At 40.4% G+C, this 18648-nt stretch overlaps 1 protein-coding gene across 1 annotated transcript in view; it reads right to left on the reverse strand.

The window, feature by feature from the left end:
- Nucleotides 1–18648, reverse strand: part of THADA (THADA armadillo repeat containing) — a 303171-nt gene that overhangs the window by 225664 nt on the left and 58859 nt on the right. Inside the window, exons 23-26 of the mRNA XM_077813846.1 lie at nucleotides 16592–16724; nucleotides 10894–11007; nucleotides 5320–5442; nucleotides 3022–3113 (exon numbers count right to left, since the gene is read on the reverse strand). Of these exons, the coding sequence (XP_077669972.1) occupies nucleotides 3022–3113; nucleotides 5320–5442; nucleotides 10894–11007; nucleotides 16592–16724 (462 nt within the window). The remainder of the gene's footprint in view (nucleotides 1–3021; nucleotides 3114–5319; nucleotides 5443–10893; nucleotides 11008–16591; nucleotides 16725–18648) is intronic.

The raw sequence follows: 18648 nt of genomic DNA on the forward strand, positions 1-18648 counted from the left end.
CAGGGAAGTTCCAGCTACTGCCACTGGAGGTAAGAAGGAACAGAGGGGGTGGCGGGTCGGCAGGGCACTATATTGGGAGTCAGGAAGGTGTGACTCCAGGGAGCGCCCAGGCTGACCCTACGGCTGCTGCTAAGGGAAAAATCTTCCAGCTACTGTGCACATCCGCACGCACACAAAATTGGAATTGACATGAATACGCACTCGAAGAAGAAACAATAAAACTGACTACACCCAAAGTCCTGTCTAATGCACAAAAGTAAACAATCCGAAAAGACAGAAAAAATATTTTCTATTCTAATCTTTCAGTTATAGTAATCACTGGGTGTTACTTTAACAGTGAACAAAGAAGTTTCAGAGAGAAGTAAAATTTAAGTTGACAACATCCATTTAACATATATATTTTAAAAACCCTATATTAAAAGAACACTGAGGTTGCAGTGTCAAGCACTCAAAAGTAGGGAAATGACAGAATTAAGGTTGCCTGTGCAAACTACCTCCAACAGATACAGACATGCAACTTCATGAAAGCTGCACTCTGTTGCAAAACCTGAACAGACCTCAGACACTCTTGTAACAACAGATCAGAATGTCTATCACATATTGACTCCATACATCTGGGGAGCTAGGCTGCCTTAATACTGCTGAGGTCTCAGTTAAGGTTTTGCATGAGAATACGAGTATGAAGAAGCTGAGGTACATATTGCCTTTTGGTATCAGTCAGATGAGGAAGTGAAAAGCTTATGGAGCATTAGAGCGTTATCTATAGCATTGTAGGCAATGTGAAAAAGGCTAGAAATGCAGGAGACTTTTCCCTTAACTTGTTACTTCCATGCTTTTCAGGTTTTGCATAGATAGGGTCTATACTGATGTAGTCTTAGCTGTCACTAAATAAAGTTTTTTATATTTATTTCCTAGTCTTTTATACAGGGTTTGTACCTCACTGGACAGGTACACATTGTTAGGCAGGGGAGAAGGGGAAAATGACAAAGTAACTGAATATGAAACACCCATACTTTGGTGTGCCCTATAATTTACAAATACGAAATAAGTGTGTGTGGCAGGATGTTCTCTTCGTGTGAATTAAATAAACCACTTTTTTTATAAAGAAAATTTGTCCACCTCTTTCCCAAAGTGTGGTGCCCAGAATGAGTATTCCAGCTTAGGCTTCACTAGTGCAGAGCAGAACAGGACAATTGCCTCCCATGTCTCACACAAAAGTCAGAATAACATTAGCCTTTTTTGCAACTGCATCACATTGTTGACTCATATCAATTTGTGATGCACTATAACTCCCAAATTCTTTTCAGTAGTACTACCACGTAACCAGTTATTCCCTATTTTATAATAGTGCATTTGATTTTTCCTTCCTAGGTGAAAATTTGCACTTGTCTTTATTGAATTTCATCTTGTTGAATTCAGACAAATTCTCCAATTTTTCAAGGTCCTTTGAATTCTAATCCTGTCCTCCAAAGTGCTTGCAACATCTCCCAGCTTCATGTCACCTGCAAATTTTATAAGCATATTGTCCACTCTACTATCCAAGTCATTAATGAAAAGTATTGAATAGTACCAGAGCCAGGACTGACCCTACAGGATCCCACTAGATGCATCCTCCCAGTTTGATAGCACACCACTGATAACTACTGTGAGAACAGTCTTTCAACCAGATGTGCACCCACCTTATAGTAATTTCACTTAGACAGTATTTCCCTAGTTTGTTTATGAGAATATCCTGTGGGACTGCATCAAAAGCCTAACTAAAATCAAGATCTCTCACACCTACTGCTTCCCTCCCCAAACCATTAGGCCAATAACCATGTTTCCATTTTCTGAAACAAAAAGTTGTCCCCTATACACTCCAAGAACTTATGGAAAATTCTGGGTTCGGCTGTATTACTTTTGCAACAGCTGTCTGGGTATTTAAAGTCCTCCATTACTACCAGGTTTTGTGTCTTGGATATTGCTGTTATTTGTTCTAGAAATGCCTCATCCACCTCCTCTTCCTGATTTGGTGGTCGATAGACCTCCAACAATGAAATCACCCCTCCCTTTTTAACTCCTTTTATATTTTCCCAGAGACTTTCAACTGGTCTGCATCTCTCCTCTTTTCAGACATCAGAACAAGCATATATATAGTTTATACCCATATATACACCTCCTCGTCTTTTATCCTGCCTGTCCTTCCTGAACAAACTATATCCCTCATACCTAAATTCCGATCATGAGACCTACCCCATAAAGTCTCTGTGATACCAATTAAGTCACAATCGGCAGAGGTGAGATTTGAACACATGATCTCCTCTTTCCCAGCTGTATTTGGAAGTTGCCTCCCCTTTCACCCTCCAACATTAATACAATCATAGTAACTAATTTGGGGGGTATGGTACTGCTCTAATTTTTGGGTAGTAATTATGATGTTTCATCTATTTGTCATGGAATTCCTGCAATTATAGAGCAGTAAGAAGTGTCAACAACAGCAATACATCTGTCTGCGATCAGTAAATATTTCAGAACTCCCTATGGGCCACCACTAGAGCCAGAACATCCACAGTTAATTATACACAAGAATAAAATTGTTTCCTAAGACCAGCAAGATGAGTCGCTGTATAGTAAAAATAGCAGACATTTCAAAAATGAATACATTGCAATTCCCTGGGAGTCCTGATGCTCTGAAAATCATGGACCAGTTACTCAACTTCTGGAGGATCATTTTGGAGTCTGATCCTAAGATGTGCTGACCACTGTAATTCCCATTGAAGTTTTTGGGAGCTGTAGATGCTCAGCATCTATCAGGATCAGGCCCTTTCTGTAAAATTACACTTTAAATTTAAATTAATGTTCAGTGTTACAGGAGATATTTTTGACTCAAGAGCTTAATCTTGGCAACACAGTTTAAACGAATCGAGATGTTTTCATAACATTATTCTTCACATAAATCCATAAAAGCATGCAACATTTTCAAATTATTCTTGGCTGAGGCAATGCTTTGCAAAAGTAAAGTTAGCATCAGATGGAGCTTACCTATTTTTTTTGGAATTTTCATCCTTCCCTCTTTTAACTCCAAAAATTCTTGTAATCAGGGTACTAAACAGAAGAGTGGAGGAATTTCTCACCTAATGTATAAAGAAACGTGGAATAGGTATTAAGCAACTTTCAAATCGCACTGTAAACTGGATTTTAAATTTAGTTGTAATTTAATTTAGAATTTTTTAAAACAGCAACAGAACATTTTACATGCCAGACCAGACAAACGAACCTTAATCTAGCATCCTTCTTAAAGGCACAGGAAGGTGAAAGTACTTTGTTATACAATACTTAACATGTAAGTAGAGCAGACAAATAGTTTAATGAACTCCAGTGCCCTAAAATGGTTTAATGGAGAAAATTGTGTGGCTTAATGGTTAAAAGATCAAGGTTGGAAAGCAAGCAATCTGGCATCTATCCCTGACTCTGCCACAAACTTCCCGTGTAACCTTGCGTAAATCACTAACCTCTGCCCCATTTCCCTATCTTTAAAACAAGGAAAAGAACATCTACTAGTGGCTCCAACTCCTTTAGCCCAGGGACCATCTCACAAACAGCTCCCGGAAGTATGAACTCTCACTCCACAACATGCTTATGAATGTTATCCAAAATGGGTTCTTCCCCACTGCTATTCTTCAGTTTTGCTAGTGCCACCGTAAGGGCCTAGACTATAGCGTTTTTGTTTTGTTTTTTTCTGGAATGGATTTTCAATGGTTGGCACCAGACAAAGGATACATGCTAACACAGCAGGCAATTGGAGAGTCTAGAGTAGGCAAATTCTCATTTCTTTGTCCTTAAACAGGAATTTTCTCTTCAGTACTTGCTGGGTTCTTCTGCCTTCCCCTCTGCAGGCCAATGCCTGCTCCCTGTTTTAGGAGCCATATGCTTAGCCTCATAAGTTCTGCCTTTTCCCAGTCCTCCCTGAAAAAGAGGTCATCATCTGCCTCGTGGAGCAGGTAGGGATCAGTAGCCACATAAAACTATATTCCATTGTGCAATGAGTACAGCTATGGAAGCATAGAAATGATGGCACTGCAGACTCAGGAGTTTCAACTTACATCTGAATTTTCTGATTTTTTTTTTTTACATTTTTCTACTTTCTCCCATTTAGTTTCCCCAACAAACACTTATATTTAAATTTTAACAGGCTGCTTTGTTATGCAGTACAACAAGTGCAAAACATTTACCATGGTATTTACAATGCACCGTGGTATCTAAACAACAAAAAACAATTATATGTCAATTAGCCAAAAACTGTGTGTGTGTTTTCTATAATATCTAATTTAAGAGTTTCTCAGATAATTATTACCAACACACTAAGGTACCCTTTCTCAGTCACATTATCTAAAAAGGAATATTGATTCTATTTATCATGGGATTAAGAAAGTGGATCTTGGGAGTGGATCTCTGCATGTCTAAGGATGGTGAGTACCTTCCCATTGCAAAGTGCAACATTGATGATACCTGTCAATAACAGTACCAGAGTTGATGGCTAGGAGTCAGAGGAAGCAATAGTGGGTTTCAGGGAACCGAAGACTAGTGAAACACTCAGCAGAAACCAAATCAAATTCAACTAGCACATAACAGTTCAATGAGAATCACAGCTTTCATAAATCACAAAACACTGAGACCTCAGTCCAGAGCTCATCTCCCTTACCCGCAAAGAACATCACAAATTCATTCATCAATCAATCAACCAGATGTAAGTACTATTAAGAAAGTGAGGCTTTCCGGAATAATCAGTCTGGGAACTACTGCAAAGTTCAGACATATCCTTGGGCTATATCAAGGACAAGGAACAAACGTAAGCCCAGGTTTCCAGTAGCCTAAAGCATTTATTTTTAGCCATGGCAGGTCATGAGCTATTGGACCTTAAAAATAACATACTGATAACCATCTTGCACTGAGACCCAATCCAATGACCAGAAAAAAAGTTAGTTGAGTCTCACTAACATGACCACTGACTCACTATCAGCCAATCAGATTTTTTTTTTAATTGGTAAGATAATCTACTTTTGTCACTCTTGAAATTAGACAGAAGTACACTCTGCATTACATCAAACCAACACAAAAAATACATTGATATAACAATACTGAGACCCAAACTGCAGCTTTCCTGTGATTTGTCTCCAGTATTGTGCCATGATATATCACATTCTGTAATACATATGAACATTCAGTTCATAAAAATTCCATCAGCTGTGGCATAATTATTGACAAACATACAAATGCTTTGATAAGCACCATCACCACATGCTTCTCCAACCTAATACAACATATTAAGGATTAACTTACTGCCCAGACAGGGGATGTAAAACCTAGAATTGCTGCTTGTATTCCATCTGCTATGTAAGGTATGATGTTTTCACCAAAGCGGGTATCCCTAAACAAGGCCCTCAGGATATTTAGAGAATGAACCTGGGGGAAAAAAATAATTATTTGTTTTGTAATATATGCTACTTTATTGGAAAAGTCCTCAAATTACATACTTTAACCATAGCCATGGAGATGAACAAATCCATGCATTTACTCATTTATGCCACTTAATTTCCACTTTAAATTCCATTCAGCATATCACTATTAACAATCAAAGCAATACAATGGCACTATGCAAAGTGCTTTGAAAAGCAGTCATAATTAAAAAAAAATAATGAAGAAATGATTCACTTTTCTAGCTATCACCACATTTATGAAACATTGAGATTCTTGAATGAAAGAAACTAAAGGATATTAATGTATTTATATTTTTAACAGCAGCAAACATATGACGAAATGAGTGTCAAATTCTTTAATACAGCTAGTAAAGTTGTAATGCTTAGCAAACTATCCTGGACAAATAATGCTGAACCTTCTGTATTACAAGTAAAATCAAGCCATAAAAGTTGCACTTTTTCCTCTCCATGAGGAGACAATTTTCAAAATTTCTCAGGATTATCTGAAGCACCAAACCTTGTCAGTAAAATCAATTTGATCATCCTTTTTTGAGCTTCAGGTACATGATGGTGAAATTTGTCAACCGAGAAGGAAAAAAAAAAAAGATACTCTTTGATTCAGGCCTGGTCTACACTACAAAGTTAGGCACCTTATGTCGACTTAATTGTGCATGTGTCTACACTCAAATTTGTCTTCCACAGATATAAGCGCCTCGTTATGCCAACATAGTAACACCATCTCCCCTAGCAATGTAGAGTCACAGTTGATGTACTTAGGTTAATGCTATGCAAATGCAGATGCTGAGGTAGAGGTACTTATGTTAACCCTAACCGTCCTCCAGCAGCTGTCTGTCCCACAGTGCCCCAGACTGACCACTCTGGTCAGGCATTCTGAACTACTGCCAAGAGGTCACAAAGAGCGGAAGCCTCCACCCCCACACCCCTTCAAAGCCTCAAGAATTTTTGAAATTCCTTTTCCTGATTGCCTGGCTTGGCAAGCACACATAGCAGCTCTCCATTATTGTGTATAACTGCTCCAGACACACTCCTGCCTGGTGCAGACAGGAGATATTGGATCTCCTGGCCTGTGGGAAGAAGAGCTCAGCTCCGAAGCAGCCAGAGAAACATCAACATCTTCAGATTGCTCATGGGACGCAGGAGAAGGGATTTGACAGGGACCAGCACCAATGCTGCATGAAAGCCAAGGAGCTGTGGCAGGCATACCAGAAGGGTGCAGGGAAGCCAACAATCAATCCAGGGCCAAGCCGCAGACCTGCCACTTTTACAAAAAGCCACATGCCATACTCAGCAAAAACACCACCACCACTATCCACAGCATTGTGTACATCTCTGAGGAGATTGAATCACAGACCCCTGCCATGAATAGCAAGGAGAAGTATAGGGGACAGGTGCCAAGGGGATCGAGCTGCACACTGAGCCTGTTTTTGACTCCACTGCAGTCCACCCAGTCCCACCAGTCAAGCACAGGCGAGCCCAATGCAGGGGAAGGAACCTTGGGTAAGTGTGCAGATACATTTTCACTTACAGAGATGGCGCTCCCAGAGTAGCAAGACACATCTTTTGGTTTTTCAATAATTTAGTTTACTCATGCTAGAAGAGCTAGTGGTACAACCAAGGGTAGTAGAGTTGCTATCTGCTTTTCATTCGCCTACAGAGTCAAGTAGGGGGAGCAATAAGGAGCTTTTTTTTTTTTAAATGTACACAGGGATGTCCCTGGAATCCTCTTGAGAGATCTCAATGAAACGTTCATGGCGGTACTCTGCAATCCTCTGCCGAAGATTTCCAGGAAGGGCTGCCCTATATCTTCCTCCGTGGTAGAATGCTTTCCCATTCCACTCAGCGATAACCTTGGCAGGCACCATTGCAGTACATAAGCTAGCAGCATATGGCCCCAGGCAATTTAAGGACACCCAAAGCAGCTGTGCTCTCTCTCTGCCTTTGTTATCCTCAGCAGTGAGATAAAAGCTGAAGTCACCAGCGCCTGTGGAAAACGGTGCCAGTATTCACTGCCACTGCCCTATACTACTAGAATCATGCAACACCAACCCCCAGCAGACCATGCTCCCAAGAAGAAGTGAGAATGCTGTACTGAAAACTTTAGAGGAGCAAGGGGAGTGAGTTCAGCACCTCAAGTTTTGCTTTCCGTAGTGAATGCACTGACAATGTTACCTCTGTGCATTTTATCTTCAGCTGCTGCCACTGCAGGTTTCAGAGTCTCCCACTCCACACTCACAGAATGCCTGAGCCAGATGTGGAGAAAGAGCACTCGGGATGATACATTCAATGAGATCTGTAAGCCAGTGCTGTATCAGACCATGAACATGGGGGCCTGGAGGATGAACATTACAGATACCATGGAGAAGGAGAGAAGAAAGGCGCACGAGTCCCAACAGGAAAAGGAGAAGGAGATCCACCAGGACATAATGGGGCTTCTCAGGCAGACTCTGAAGCAGCTCCCAGGCTCACATTCCTTTGAAGCCCACTGAGAACTCAACATTGGGAGGTCCCTAAACCCTCACCCTCCTCACAACATTCCACCTGGCATCAGAGGTTGCTACACTACCCCTACTACTCCATCCTGGGGGACATTAAAAACAGTCACATCTTCACATACACTGACCTGTGAAAGCCACAGTTGGAGTATGTGTAGTTTAAATGGACATGAATGATCCTTCCCCTTCAGAAGTTCTGTTCTCTTAATTTATTTATTATGTTTTTAAACGTATTTGTTGTAAAACTGCATTGGGTTTTTCACTGATTGTTACAGAATAAAAAAGTCTATTATTTGGAAAGTAATTTATATTTATTAGCTCACAGAACATGCTGCCGAGCACTCTGCAGCTCTGAAAGCAACTAATTACAAAGTGTCACACAACTCATCGAAAGAAAAGGAGGACTTGTGGCAACTTAGACTAAAATTTATTTGAGCATAAGCTTTCGTGAGCTACAGCTCACTTCATCGGATGCATTATGCAACTCATAGAATCATTCACAAACAACATTAATAGGTGCATTGACAATGTTATATTTCTACATGTACAGCATTGACCACACATTTCCTACCAGACCACAAAGATCAGGGCCAGACAGACCACACTACAACACTACCACATACTACTCCGGCTCACTGTGAAAATGGTCTTTCAAAGCCTCCCTGAACCATATAACTCTGCATTGCACGCTTCCAATAGCCCTTGCATCTGTCTGTTCAAACTCAGCAGAAAGCCTCTCCAGCTCCATCCTCCACCCTTGTGGAAACTTTGTGCCCTTTGCTTCACAGACGTTATGCAGGACACAGCAGGCAGCTACAACAATTGGGATATTTTTCTTATTAAGGTCCAACCTCATGAGTAAACAATGCCAGAATCCCTTCAAATGACCAAAAGCACATTCAACTGTTACTCTGCACCTGCTGAGCAGGTAGTTGAACTGTTCCTTGGTGCTGTTGAGATGGCTGGTGTACAGCTTCATGAACCAGGGGAGCAAGCAGTAGGCTGGGTTCAGAAACCCACAGTTCAGAAACCCCACTGCTGCAAATCCATCCACTATGTCCTGCACATTGCCGAGAGTCACAGTTCTGCACAGCAAGAGGTGATTAATGGCCCTGCACACTTGCATCGCAACATCCCCTGTGGAGGACGTCAAATTGATTCCCAGCTGACCAGTAGCAATCTGGCATTGCAAGTTTCCACGGTGCGATCACTACTCACTTCTTCGCTGTCAGTTCAGCTCTCATTTTGGCATCACTATGCTAGAGGGCTGGGGCACACTCAGCGCACAGGTCCAGGAATGTGACCTTGTGCATCCAAAAGTTCTGCCGTTACTTCTTATGATCCCATACTCGCATAACGATGCGATCCCACCAGTCAGTGATTGTTTCTCAGGCCCAGAAGCAGTGCTCCATCATCTGCAGCTGTTCCATGAACGCCACCAAAATCCTTGAATTGGTTCTATGTTCCACAACAATCAGTCCTCCAAGGAATGACCATGCCCCTTACCACAGTATGCATCCGATGAAGTGAGCTGTAGCTCACGAAAGCTTTTGCTCAAATAAATTGTTTAGTCTCTAAGGTGCCACAAGTCCTCCTTTTCTTCATGGCCCTTACGGCTCTGCAAATACCCCAGGATTGTGCACCCTGTGCTTGCAACACTCATGACAATAGTACAGAGATATGCAGCCACCATGTGTCTCTCAGAGATGTTAGACAATGAGGAAGGCCACATGAGTTTGTGGGATTTTGAAAAAAAGTGAGAAAATTATGGGATATAGATAACATTATGGGAGAGAGACAGTTGCATACTGGGAAATTCACCCCATGCACCCAGTCATCTCTGCACGATTCATTTTGGCCCCATCATGCAATGTCAAAAGGTCTCAAAAGCCAACGTGCTGAATGATGGCGAGTTGCATGGTCGGATACCTACCTTGGTGCACCGTTGTCTGCATTGATACAAGCACTCCTGATGAGTAAGTACACCACCAACACAAGGAGCCAAGTATGCATGCATACAAGCAATGTACTAACCACGGCAGCTGTATGCCAAGTACCATGAGTCAACATAAAATGTATAGTGTTGATGTGGCCTCAAAAATTAGATAAAAAACACACACACAAAACCCCACCTGGAACAGGTGTTTATGAAAGAGTGCCAATTTTAAGCTAAGATTAATACTTGGGCTATCTCAACATACATGGTATTTTCTTGTACTTCCCTACACATACTGGGCTAGATCTTCAGCTGATGGTAATCACTGAAGTTGGACTTTGATGGAGCTACATAAATTTGCACTAGCGGACGAGCTGGCATAGTAACTAAATACTACAGACACTGAAGTTAGCTAACTACAAACCATGCTCAGCTATCAAGTTTTTAAAGTACTGCTACTTTAATGTTGAAACATAAAGATGTTTGACGTTAAATTGGACCAATTAGTTTTAAGATTTACAAATATAAGTTAATGATCATATATTTACGTATGAATAGTCATTTTTCAGTGTGTGTTCTCATTACTGTTCCATACTATGTATTGAACACAAACTATTGTTTATTTACTCCAAATGGGAGTTTGCTTAATACTAAAATTTACTCATCATTTGTTCAGAAATATTACAGGGCAATAACCTGATTATGCAAATTCTAATAAAATGGAATTAGTATACTTTCACCACATGAAGGGATCAATATAGAATGTTTAGTATTTTTGTTCAGAACGTGTCTCTTTCATTTGCATGAAGAGTCCAATAACTCCACAACCTCTGGATGCTTCAAGAAACTAAACTTTAGCATGTCTGTGGATCAAAAAAAAAATGAATTACATCTACTTTTAAAAAACACATAACTTGTTTTAACTGGTTGACAAAGGACTGTTTTGGGAACTTTATTTCCTAACATCATTATGTGTTTTACTTCTCACCTGAGGGATTATGTTGGGTGATTCATTCACAGGTACAGCCAAAGATATTAACTCATTCATTGTCATTTTCAGTAAGCTTGTTTTACTCTTCTTCGGTTCCGAAGCCAACAAAGCCTAAGGGAGGGTAAAAAGTCGTAAGTAATTAGTTATTCCTAGTTATCTACTAACAGTACTGCCCAGTTACCATCTTTCTCTCTCATACATATATAAGATATGACAGCAGAGTGTCTGATCACTCTTGAGCACCACAGGGAAACTTGCACAACAGTTTCGATTTTATCCTGTTTTTTTGTTTTGTTTGAAGAAAATATATAGTTTTGATACGACATGGGCTGGTTGGAAAACAATACCATCCTGCAAAAACATTTACTTTTTTGAAAACTGTTTCATTCTAATGTGAAATGAAAATGAGACCTTTTTGAAAATTATCATGAAACATTTTTCAAAAGGTCTCGTTTTCAAACACTCAGCCTCACAAAACAAACAAACAAACACACACACACAGAACCAAAAAAGGCAGAAAATTCATCGGTTAAGATTATAATAGCAACATTAAACACCAGGCCATACAGTCAGTCTCTCTGTCGGGATCTTCTGCTGGAGCTGTTCCACTTTGTATAAATAATTAAGTATTCATTGGCCAGAGACTTGCATAGGATGTAGGAGACCCACGTTCAACTCACTGCTCTGAATAAGACAGAGCAGAGACTTGAACCTGTGATCCCCACCATCCTACATGACTGCCCTATCCACCAAGCTACTAGCAATTCTTTGGTGGGGGTGTCCTGGTTGGTCAAATCTCTCAGTCTTAGTCTCCCCCCACTCCCCAGCTCCATCCTCCACGTCCCAATTTCCTGGGTCCCGGAAACCTCCCCCAAGGAATTTTCTGTCAAAATGACATTTTTCAACAGAAAAAAGTTTGGTTGAAAATTTTTCAACCAGCTCTGGATACAACCATTTGAGTGTGTACTAAAGAATATTTCTTCAATTGTACTGAGGTGCATTTAAGCAAGTGTGTGCATGTCATCAGTTTTGTTGATTCAAAGTGCTTAAAACCACTGCAAGACTGTAAGAGAATGTGAATTCAACAAGCCAGACAGTTGCATGAAGTATATGTAGCTTGTAAGATCCAGCTAGACACACGCACACAAATGCTCTGCCCCAACTTGTAAGTTTCATGCAAGAAATAAATTATGACTATATTAAAGTTAAGTCATTACTTTTTTCTTTTTAGATATGCTTAATATATTTCTCTTTTTACCATAAAATTCACATTGTAAAACACAGCATGTGTAATGTAGATGAATTATCTTCTATTATCTTAACTGTTGCATCTCAACAGTGTAACTTTTATCCATAAGACATTGTTAACAGTTGTATATGCATCCACTACTCTTACTTTGGATGTTCACCTGGTGTATTTTATCTATTCAAAATAATGATGAAGACTAAGAAGAATGCAGTTATTTCATACGTAGATGAAAGGAGGAAACACTATGTTAGTATAATTACTAGGGCTGTCAACTAATCGCAGTTAACTCACGCGATTAACTCAAAAAAAGTAATAGCGATTAAAAAAATTAATCGCCATTAATCGCAGTTTTAATCGCACTGTTAAAGAATAGAATACCAATTGAAATTTATTAAACATTTTAGATGTTTTTCTACATTTTCAAATATATTGATTTCAATTACAACACAGAATACTAAGTGTACAGTGCTCACTTTATATTTATTTTTATTACAAATATTTGCACTGTACAAAAGAAATAAGTATTTTTCAATTCAGCTAATACAAGTACTGTAGTGCAATATCTTTACCATGAAAGTTAAACTTACAAATATACATTTTTTGTTACATATCTGCACTCAAAAACAAAACAATCTAAAACTTCAGAGCCTACAAGTCCATTCAGTCCTACTTCTTCTTCGGCCAATTGCTAAGACAAACAAATTTGTTTAAATTTACGGGAGATAATGCTGCCTGCTTCTTATTTACAATGTCACCTGAAAGTGAGAATAGACATTCGCATGACACTTTTGTAGCAAGCATTGCAAGGTATTTACATGCCAGATATGCTAAACCTTTGTATGCCCCTTCATCCTTTGGCCACCATTCCAGGGGACATGCTTCCATGCTGATAACGCTCGTTAAAAAAAAAGTGTTAATTAAATTTGTGACTGAATTCCTTGGGGGAGAATTGTATGTCTCCTCCTCTGTGTTTTACCGCATTCTGCCATATATTTCATGTTATAGCAGTCTCAGCTGATGACCCAGCACATGTTGTTTGTTTTAAGAACACTTCCACTGCAGATTTGACAAAACACAAAGAAGGTACCAATGTGAGATATCTAAAGATAGTTACAGAACTAGAACCAAGATTTAAGAATCTGAAGTGCCATCCAAAATCTGAGAGGGACAGGGTGTGGAGCGTGCTTTCAGAAGACTTAAAAGAGCAACACTCTGATGCGGAAACTACAGAATCCAAACCATCAAAAAAAGAAAATCAACCTTCTGCTGGTGACATCTGACTCAGATGGTGAAAATGAAGGTGCATCAGTCTACACTGCTTTGGATCACCATCAAGCAGAACCCATCATCAGCATGGATGCATGTCCTCTGGAATGCTGGTTGAAGCATGAAGAGACATATGAACCTTTAGCACACCTGGCATGTAAATATCTTGAGATGCTGGCTACAACAGTGCCATGTGAATGCCTGTTCTCACTTTCAAGTGACATTGTAAACAAGAAGCGAGCAGCATTATCTCCTGCAAATGTAGACAAACTTGTTTGAGCAATTAGCTGAAGAAAAAGTAGGACTGAGTGGACTTGTAGGCTCTGAAGTTTTAGATTGCTTTGTTTTTGAATGCAGTTATTTTTTGTACATAACTCTATATTTGTAAGTTCAACTTTCATGATAAAGAGATTGCACTACAGTACTTGTATTAAGTGAATTGAAAAACCATATTTCTTTTATTTTTACAGTGCAAATATTTATAATAAAAACAAATACAAAGTGAGCACTGTACATTTTGTATTCTGTGTTGTAATTTAAGTCAATATATTTGAAAATGTGGAAAACATCCAAAAATATTTATGTAAATGGTATTCTATTATAGTTTAACATCGGGATTAATCGCACAATTAATTGAGATTAATTTTTTTATCACGATTAATATTTTTTAAATCGCTTGGCAGACCTAATAATTACTATGACTACATGTGCACCTTGATTTTGGAAGAGGACCATCTGTCCAAAGGTCACTGAACTGGTTAAATTTTAGTTTAACTATATTTTTATTACAAGAACAACAAAATAGTCAAGATGCTTATCAATGCAGGTGCTCAGAAGTGATGCAATATTAAGGAAGGGGGCAGGAGAGAGAGAGAGACCATATAATCAAAAAAACAAAACAAAACACAGCAATACTAGATTACATTCAGAGGAGGAAGAATCAATGTCTTTAACTCATTTTTTTTTTTTTTTTTTTACAGGGAACAACCTCATATACAAGTTTTGTGAAATGGATGGGAACACTTGTCTCCAACAATAGGGCTGAAGCCACCAAATTAATTTCATGTAGACCACCTGCAAATATCAGAGGGTAATAATTTTTTATCTTTATCGATCGGAGCTGGATTTGAAACAAAAACTTGAAAAAGAGCTTACAAACAATTCCCAACACCATCCAGTCTCCCTCAAATATTCTTTTTACACAAAAAAATCTGCATTAATAGTAAAGCAATTTCTCAATCATAAATCAGTTACCATCACTGCACAATCTGTAATATTTTACACAAAGAAAGAAAAAGGAAAAGAAAACATTTCCTCTCCTGTCTCAGAACTTCTACACCTCTTCTGAAAGCCAAAATTTTGACATTGTTGAATTGCTCAACTAATCATATTTTATTTGAAACAAAAAAATCCAGTCATAATGAAATGTACAGTGTAAATTACAAACATAAGAACAAAGGTTCTTGACTCATATAGAGTCATAGAATCTCAGAGTTGGAAGGGACCTCAGGAGGTCATCTAGTCCAACCCCCTGCTCAAAGCAGGACCAATCCCCAACTAAATCATCCCAGCCAGGGCTATGTCAAGCCTGACCTTAAAAATATCTAAGGAAGGAGATTGGAACGGGAGTACAAGCGGGAACGGTGTCAACAATCGTGCCACGACTGACTGCAGTATCTCCTGCGAGACTAGGACTGTTGGCGACATCCACCATGGTTCTGTCGATATTTTCATTGCGAAGACGAGCAATGTTGGGAGTCCCGGTTGGACGGCACCCATCCAGACAGTCTGGCCGGTGTCGAGGGCGATCCACATAGACTGAGCCATGAACGGTCGCTGGGCGGTGTCGGGAACGTTCCCTTGACCGAGACTGGTACTGGGCCAGTGGCGACTGTGGTGATCCCAGTGGCAGCTTGCCTCTGGAGCGCGGGGCCAACATTGGCAGAGTTCTGGGCACCGGCATGGACATGACGTCCCAGGCTGCCTGGAGGGCTTCGGACGTAGATGGCATCCAGAGAGGTCTGCTCTGAAGAGGCCGGGCTACTCCGCTCAACATGAGTCGGAGGCCTCGGGCCCGATGGGCATCAAGGACTACCCGACATAGGCCTAGCCTCTGTCCCAGACTTCCCTCAGTGCCGTTACAAAGAGGGAGTCTTTCCGGTCCTCTTGGCGTGCCCGGTGGACAGGGAGTGGTGCCGACTGGACGATGGTACCAGAGGGTCTCCACATACCAATGCCGCGGTGCCAGGTCCCGGTTCGGAGCAGTGTGCCACGGTTGGGGCCAGCGCCAACTCCATTAGGATAGCCCGGAGCCTAAAGTCCCTTTATTTTTTAGTCCGGGGCTTGAAAGACTTGCAGATCTTGCACCTTTCGCTGACATGGGTTTCTCCCAAGCAGCACGGACAATCTGCGTGCGGGTCGCTCCTTGGCACAGAACGCCTACAAGAGCCACATGACTTAAAGCCTGGGGCGTGGGGCATGCCCTGGCCCTGGCCCAGGCTCAATGACTAACTGAATGACTAAACTAACTGAATTAGCTAACTATAGGTACTACTGAACAAATGAAGAGTTCTGGGGACGAGCTGCAGCAAAGCTGGAGCTGAGCAGTTCCGATGCACCTTGACTGGCAGCAAGAAGGAACTGAGTGTCCCAATTACAAATATAATCTATGAAATACTGAAGAATTTCCGTTTGCTACAGTCTTACAGTCCCTATAATGGAGTTCAGCTGCATAATGGAGCACTCAAATGAAAACAGGCATATTCTTCACAATGCAATATCCACATTTTTATTTATCAAATAAAACAAGCAGCTATATTTACAATCTCTGAACTATTACACATTTGACAGATACCACACTGAAACCACAAATCTCATGAGCTCTCATCCTCCAGAAATGCCAGTCAATAGATCCACATCTCAGGGCGAATTATACTCCCATTTTGTAATCCCAATTGCATGAATGTAAACTGGGACAAAATGTGGACTCCTGCCTGCATCTATGTTCACAAAGTATCCAAAAGGGGCATAATTTGACCAAAAATGGGTGAAATCAGTAAAACATGCAACCATCTCACAATGTACTCACTGATACTTCTCAGGGATTTATATACCCCACAATGATCTGGCAATAACATAAATGCAGTCATATGAAGTTACAGGTGCAACATTAGCAGGTACCTGTATGTAGAATGGAATTCCAGCACTGCGTCTAGTTGCACATAGTTTAGAAGAAGGATCACAAGTTTTAATTTCTTCTAAAACATTGTACAACCATTGCTGTGGCAATGTACGTAGACTCTCACTAGTACATCTAAAGAGACACAAATAAGCATACATAAGTATTTAGGATAAACAAGTTCAAAACAAAATTAAAAGATAATAAACTGTGCCCTATTGCTGTTGCAGAGAGTGCTATTTACCTTTATTAACTAAGACCATTTTTTCTTAATGTAGGATTGATATGCACTTAATGTGTAGGATTGATTTGACTTGACCACAGTTGGGCCAAATATATAACCCATTTTGAAAAATGGGAATACACATATGCCTTACATATTTGGGGGTACTAATATATGCGGGAACATGTGATGAGAGAAACATGGGAGTTGTATCCAGACTAATCAAAACAAAATTAGAGACACTGAAATAGGTCTGGTATTAAATGCCTGGTATATTGTATTAAATAACAACTACAATATTTTAAAATCTTGAAGAGATTATCATTTTAAGACACAGAACACTTTTTTGCAGAGCAGAAAGAGAGGTGCTGTACAGAAGTAGTAGCCACCAGAGGGATTCTGTTTGACTCAGCAAGTTTCCTATGGGGAGCAAAGACTGGATCAGGAGCTCCCCACAGCATTTCAAAGGATGCAGTATGCAGTCATCTGCTCTGGCTCAAATCCACGGCCATGCCCTCTCCCACTTTGAGGTGGCTAACTCTACTAGCATCCCTACCTAGTAGGTCCTATACACTCCCCTATCAGGAATGTATCCAACCCTTGTGCAAATCCATGAGGAAGGGAATGAAGTTTCCCCATGCCTTCACCCTGTAACTTGTACAGATGTGTGGGGCCAGCCATAATTAGGCAAATAGCCTTTTTTCAGACTCTGCCATTTGATAATAGTTTCTACCAATGTTTATATTAATTCACTCACAAAAGCCACCACAACACTTTGCTAAGGTGGCGTTAAAATTGCTGCCCTCTGAATAGTGCCTTCCACTCCCCAACACCTTCTGGTATGGGGGACTTCAAAGCACCAAATTCAAACACTAGAAATCTAGGAAATGTTCAGTTAAGATTTCCCCACATTGGCCTGAAATAAATGTTGGTGTTTCAAGGGAAAAAAAACCTCAAGCTTACAAAAAAAAAAAAAAAAAAAAGGGGGCGGGGGGTGAGACAGCTGGTTCACACACAACACAACCTTAACATTGACTCCATAGGAAAGCTGGCATTTTGGTATATCCTTCTTTTGGTGTGTTTGCTTAAACTAGGAAACAGAGCTCATTACATTTGCTACAGTCTTTAATTGTAATTGTACAGCTGGAAATGAGGAAAGGCAATTAAGTGTGTCCAGTGTAATCACTGTCAACCAGCAGCAATTACTCCTCATACCAATGATGCTCCAATAGGCCACAGTGAAGGTCCTGTTGGATTGCATGAATAGGAGTGTGGAACTGTCATGGACACATACATTTGTTGGGGATATTTTTCTTTGAAACATTAATACTCATATATGGCATGCAGCAACCCTTGCATACCCAATGTATTTTTAATTATTAGGTCTCAGTGGTGGACACTAGCCATCATGGGAAGAGGGGGGGAGAGAAGGGGCAGGGGAGTATGTGGGTTCATGTTTGTTTCACTTACCCATGGATACTGCCCATGGATTTTTCCATATCTCAAAAACTGGACACAAGGAAGTTTAATCTAGAAAACACTAGGTGAGCTGGTTCCTGGCTACTTAAGAGACCAGCTCTCTCCTAATAGCTGGGATCAGCCAAGATGCTTCTGCTAACAGTCCCTAGATTTGAACTTTAGGCAGCCCCTAGTCCAGGGGTTCTCGCAACAAATTTTTTGGTGGCCTCAGAGTGTGGCCGCATTTGAGAAACGGTGCCCTAGTCAGAGTGTTCTTAATGGAGGATACTGCCATCTGGAACTTTACTTCGCCAATCTATTCATCACAGTCTGATTTTACTGACCTTCAGAATATTGCGTAAGGCCCATGTGTTTACT

This window comes from Eretmochelys imbricata, chromosome 3 (assembly GCF_965152235.1).
Source record: "Eretmochelys imbricata isolate rEreImb1 chromosome 3, rEreImb1.hap1, whole genome shotgun sequence".
In the NCBI taxonomy this organism is placed as follows: domain Eukaryota; kingdom Metazoa; phylum Chordata; order Testudines; family Cheloniidae; genus Eretmochelys; species Eretmochelys imbricata.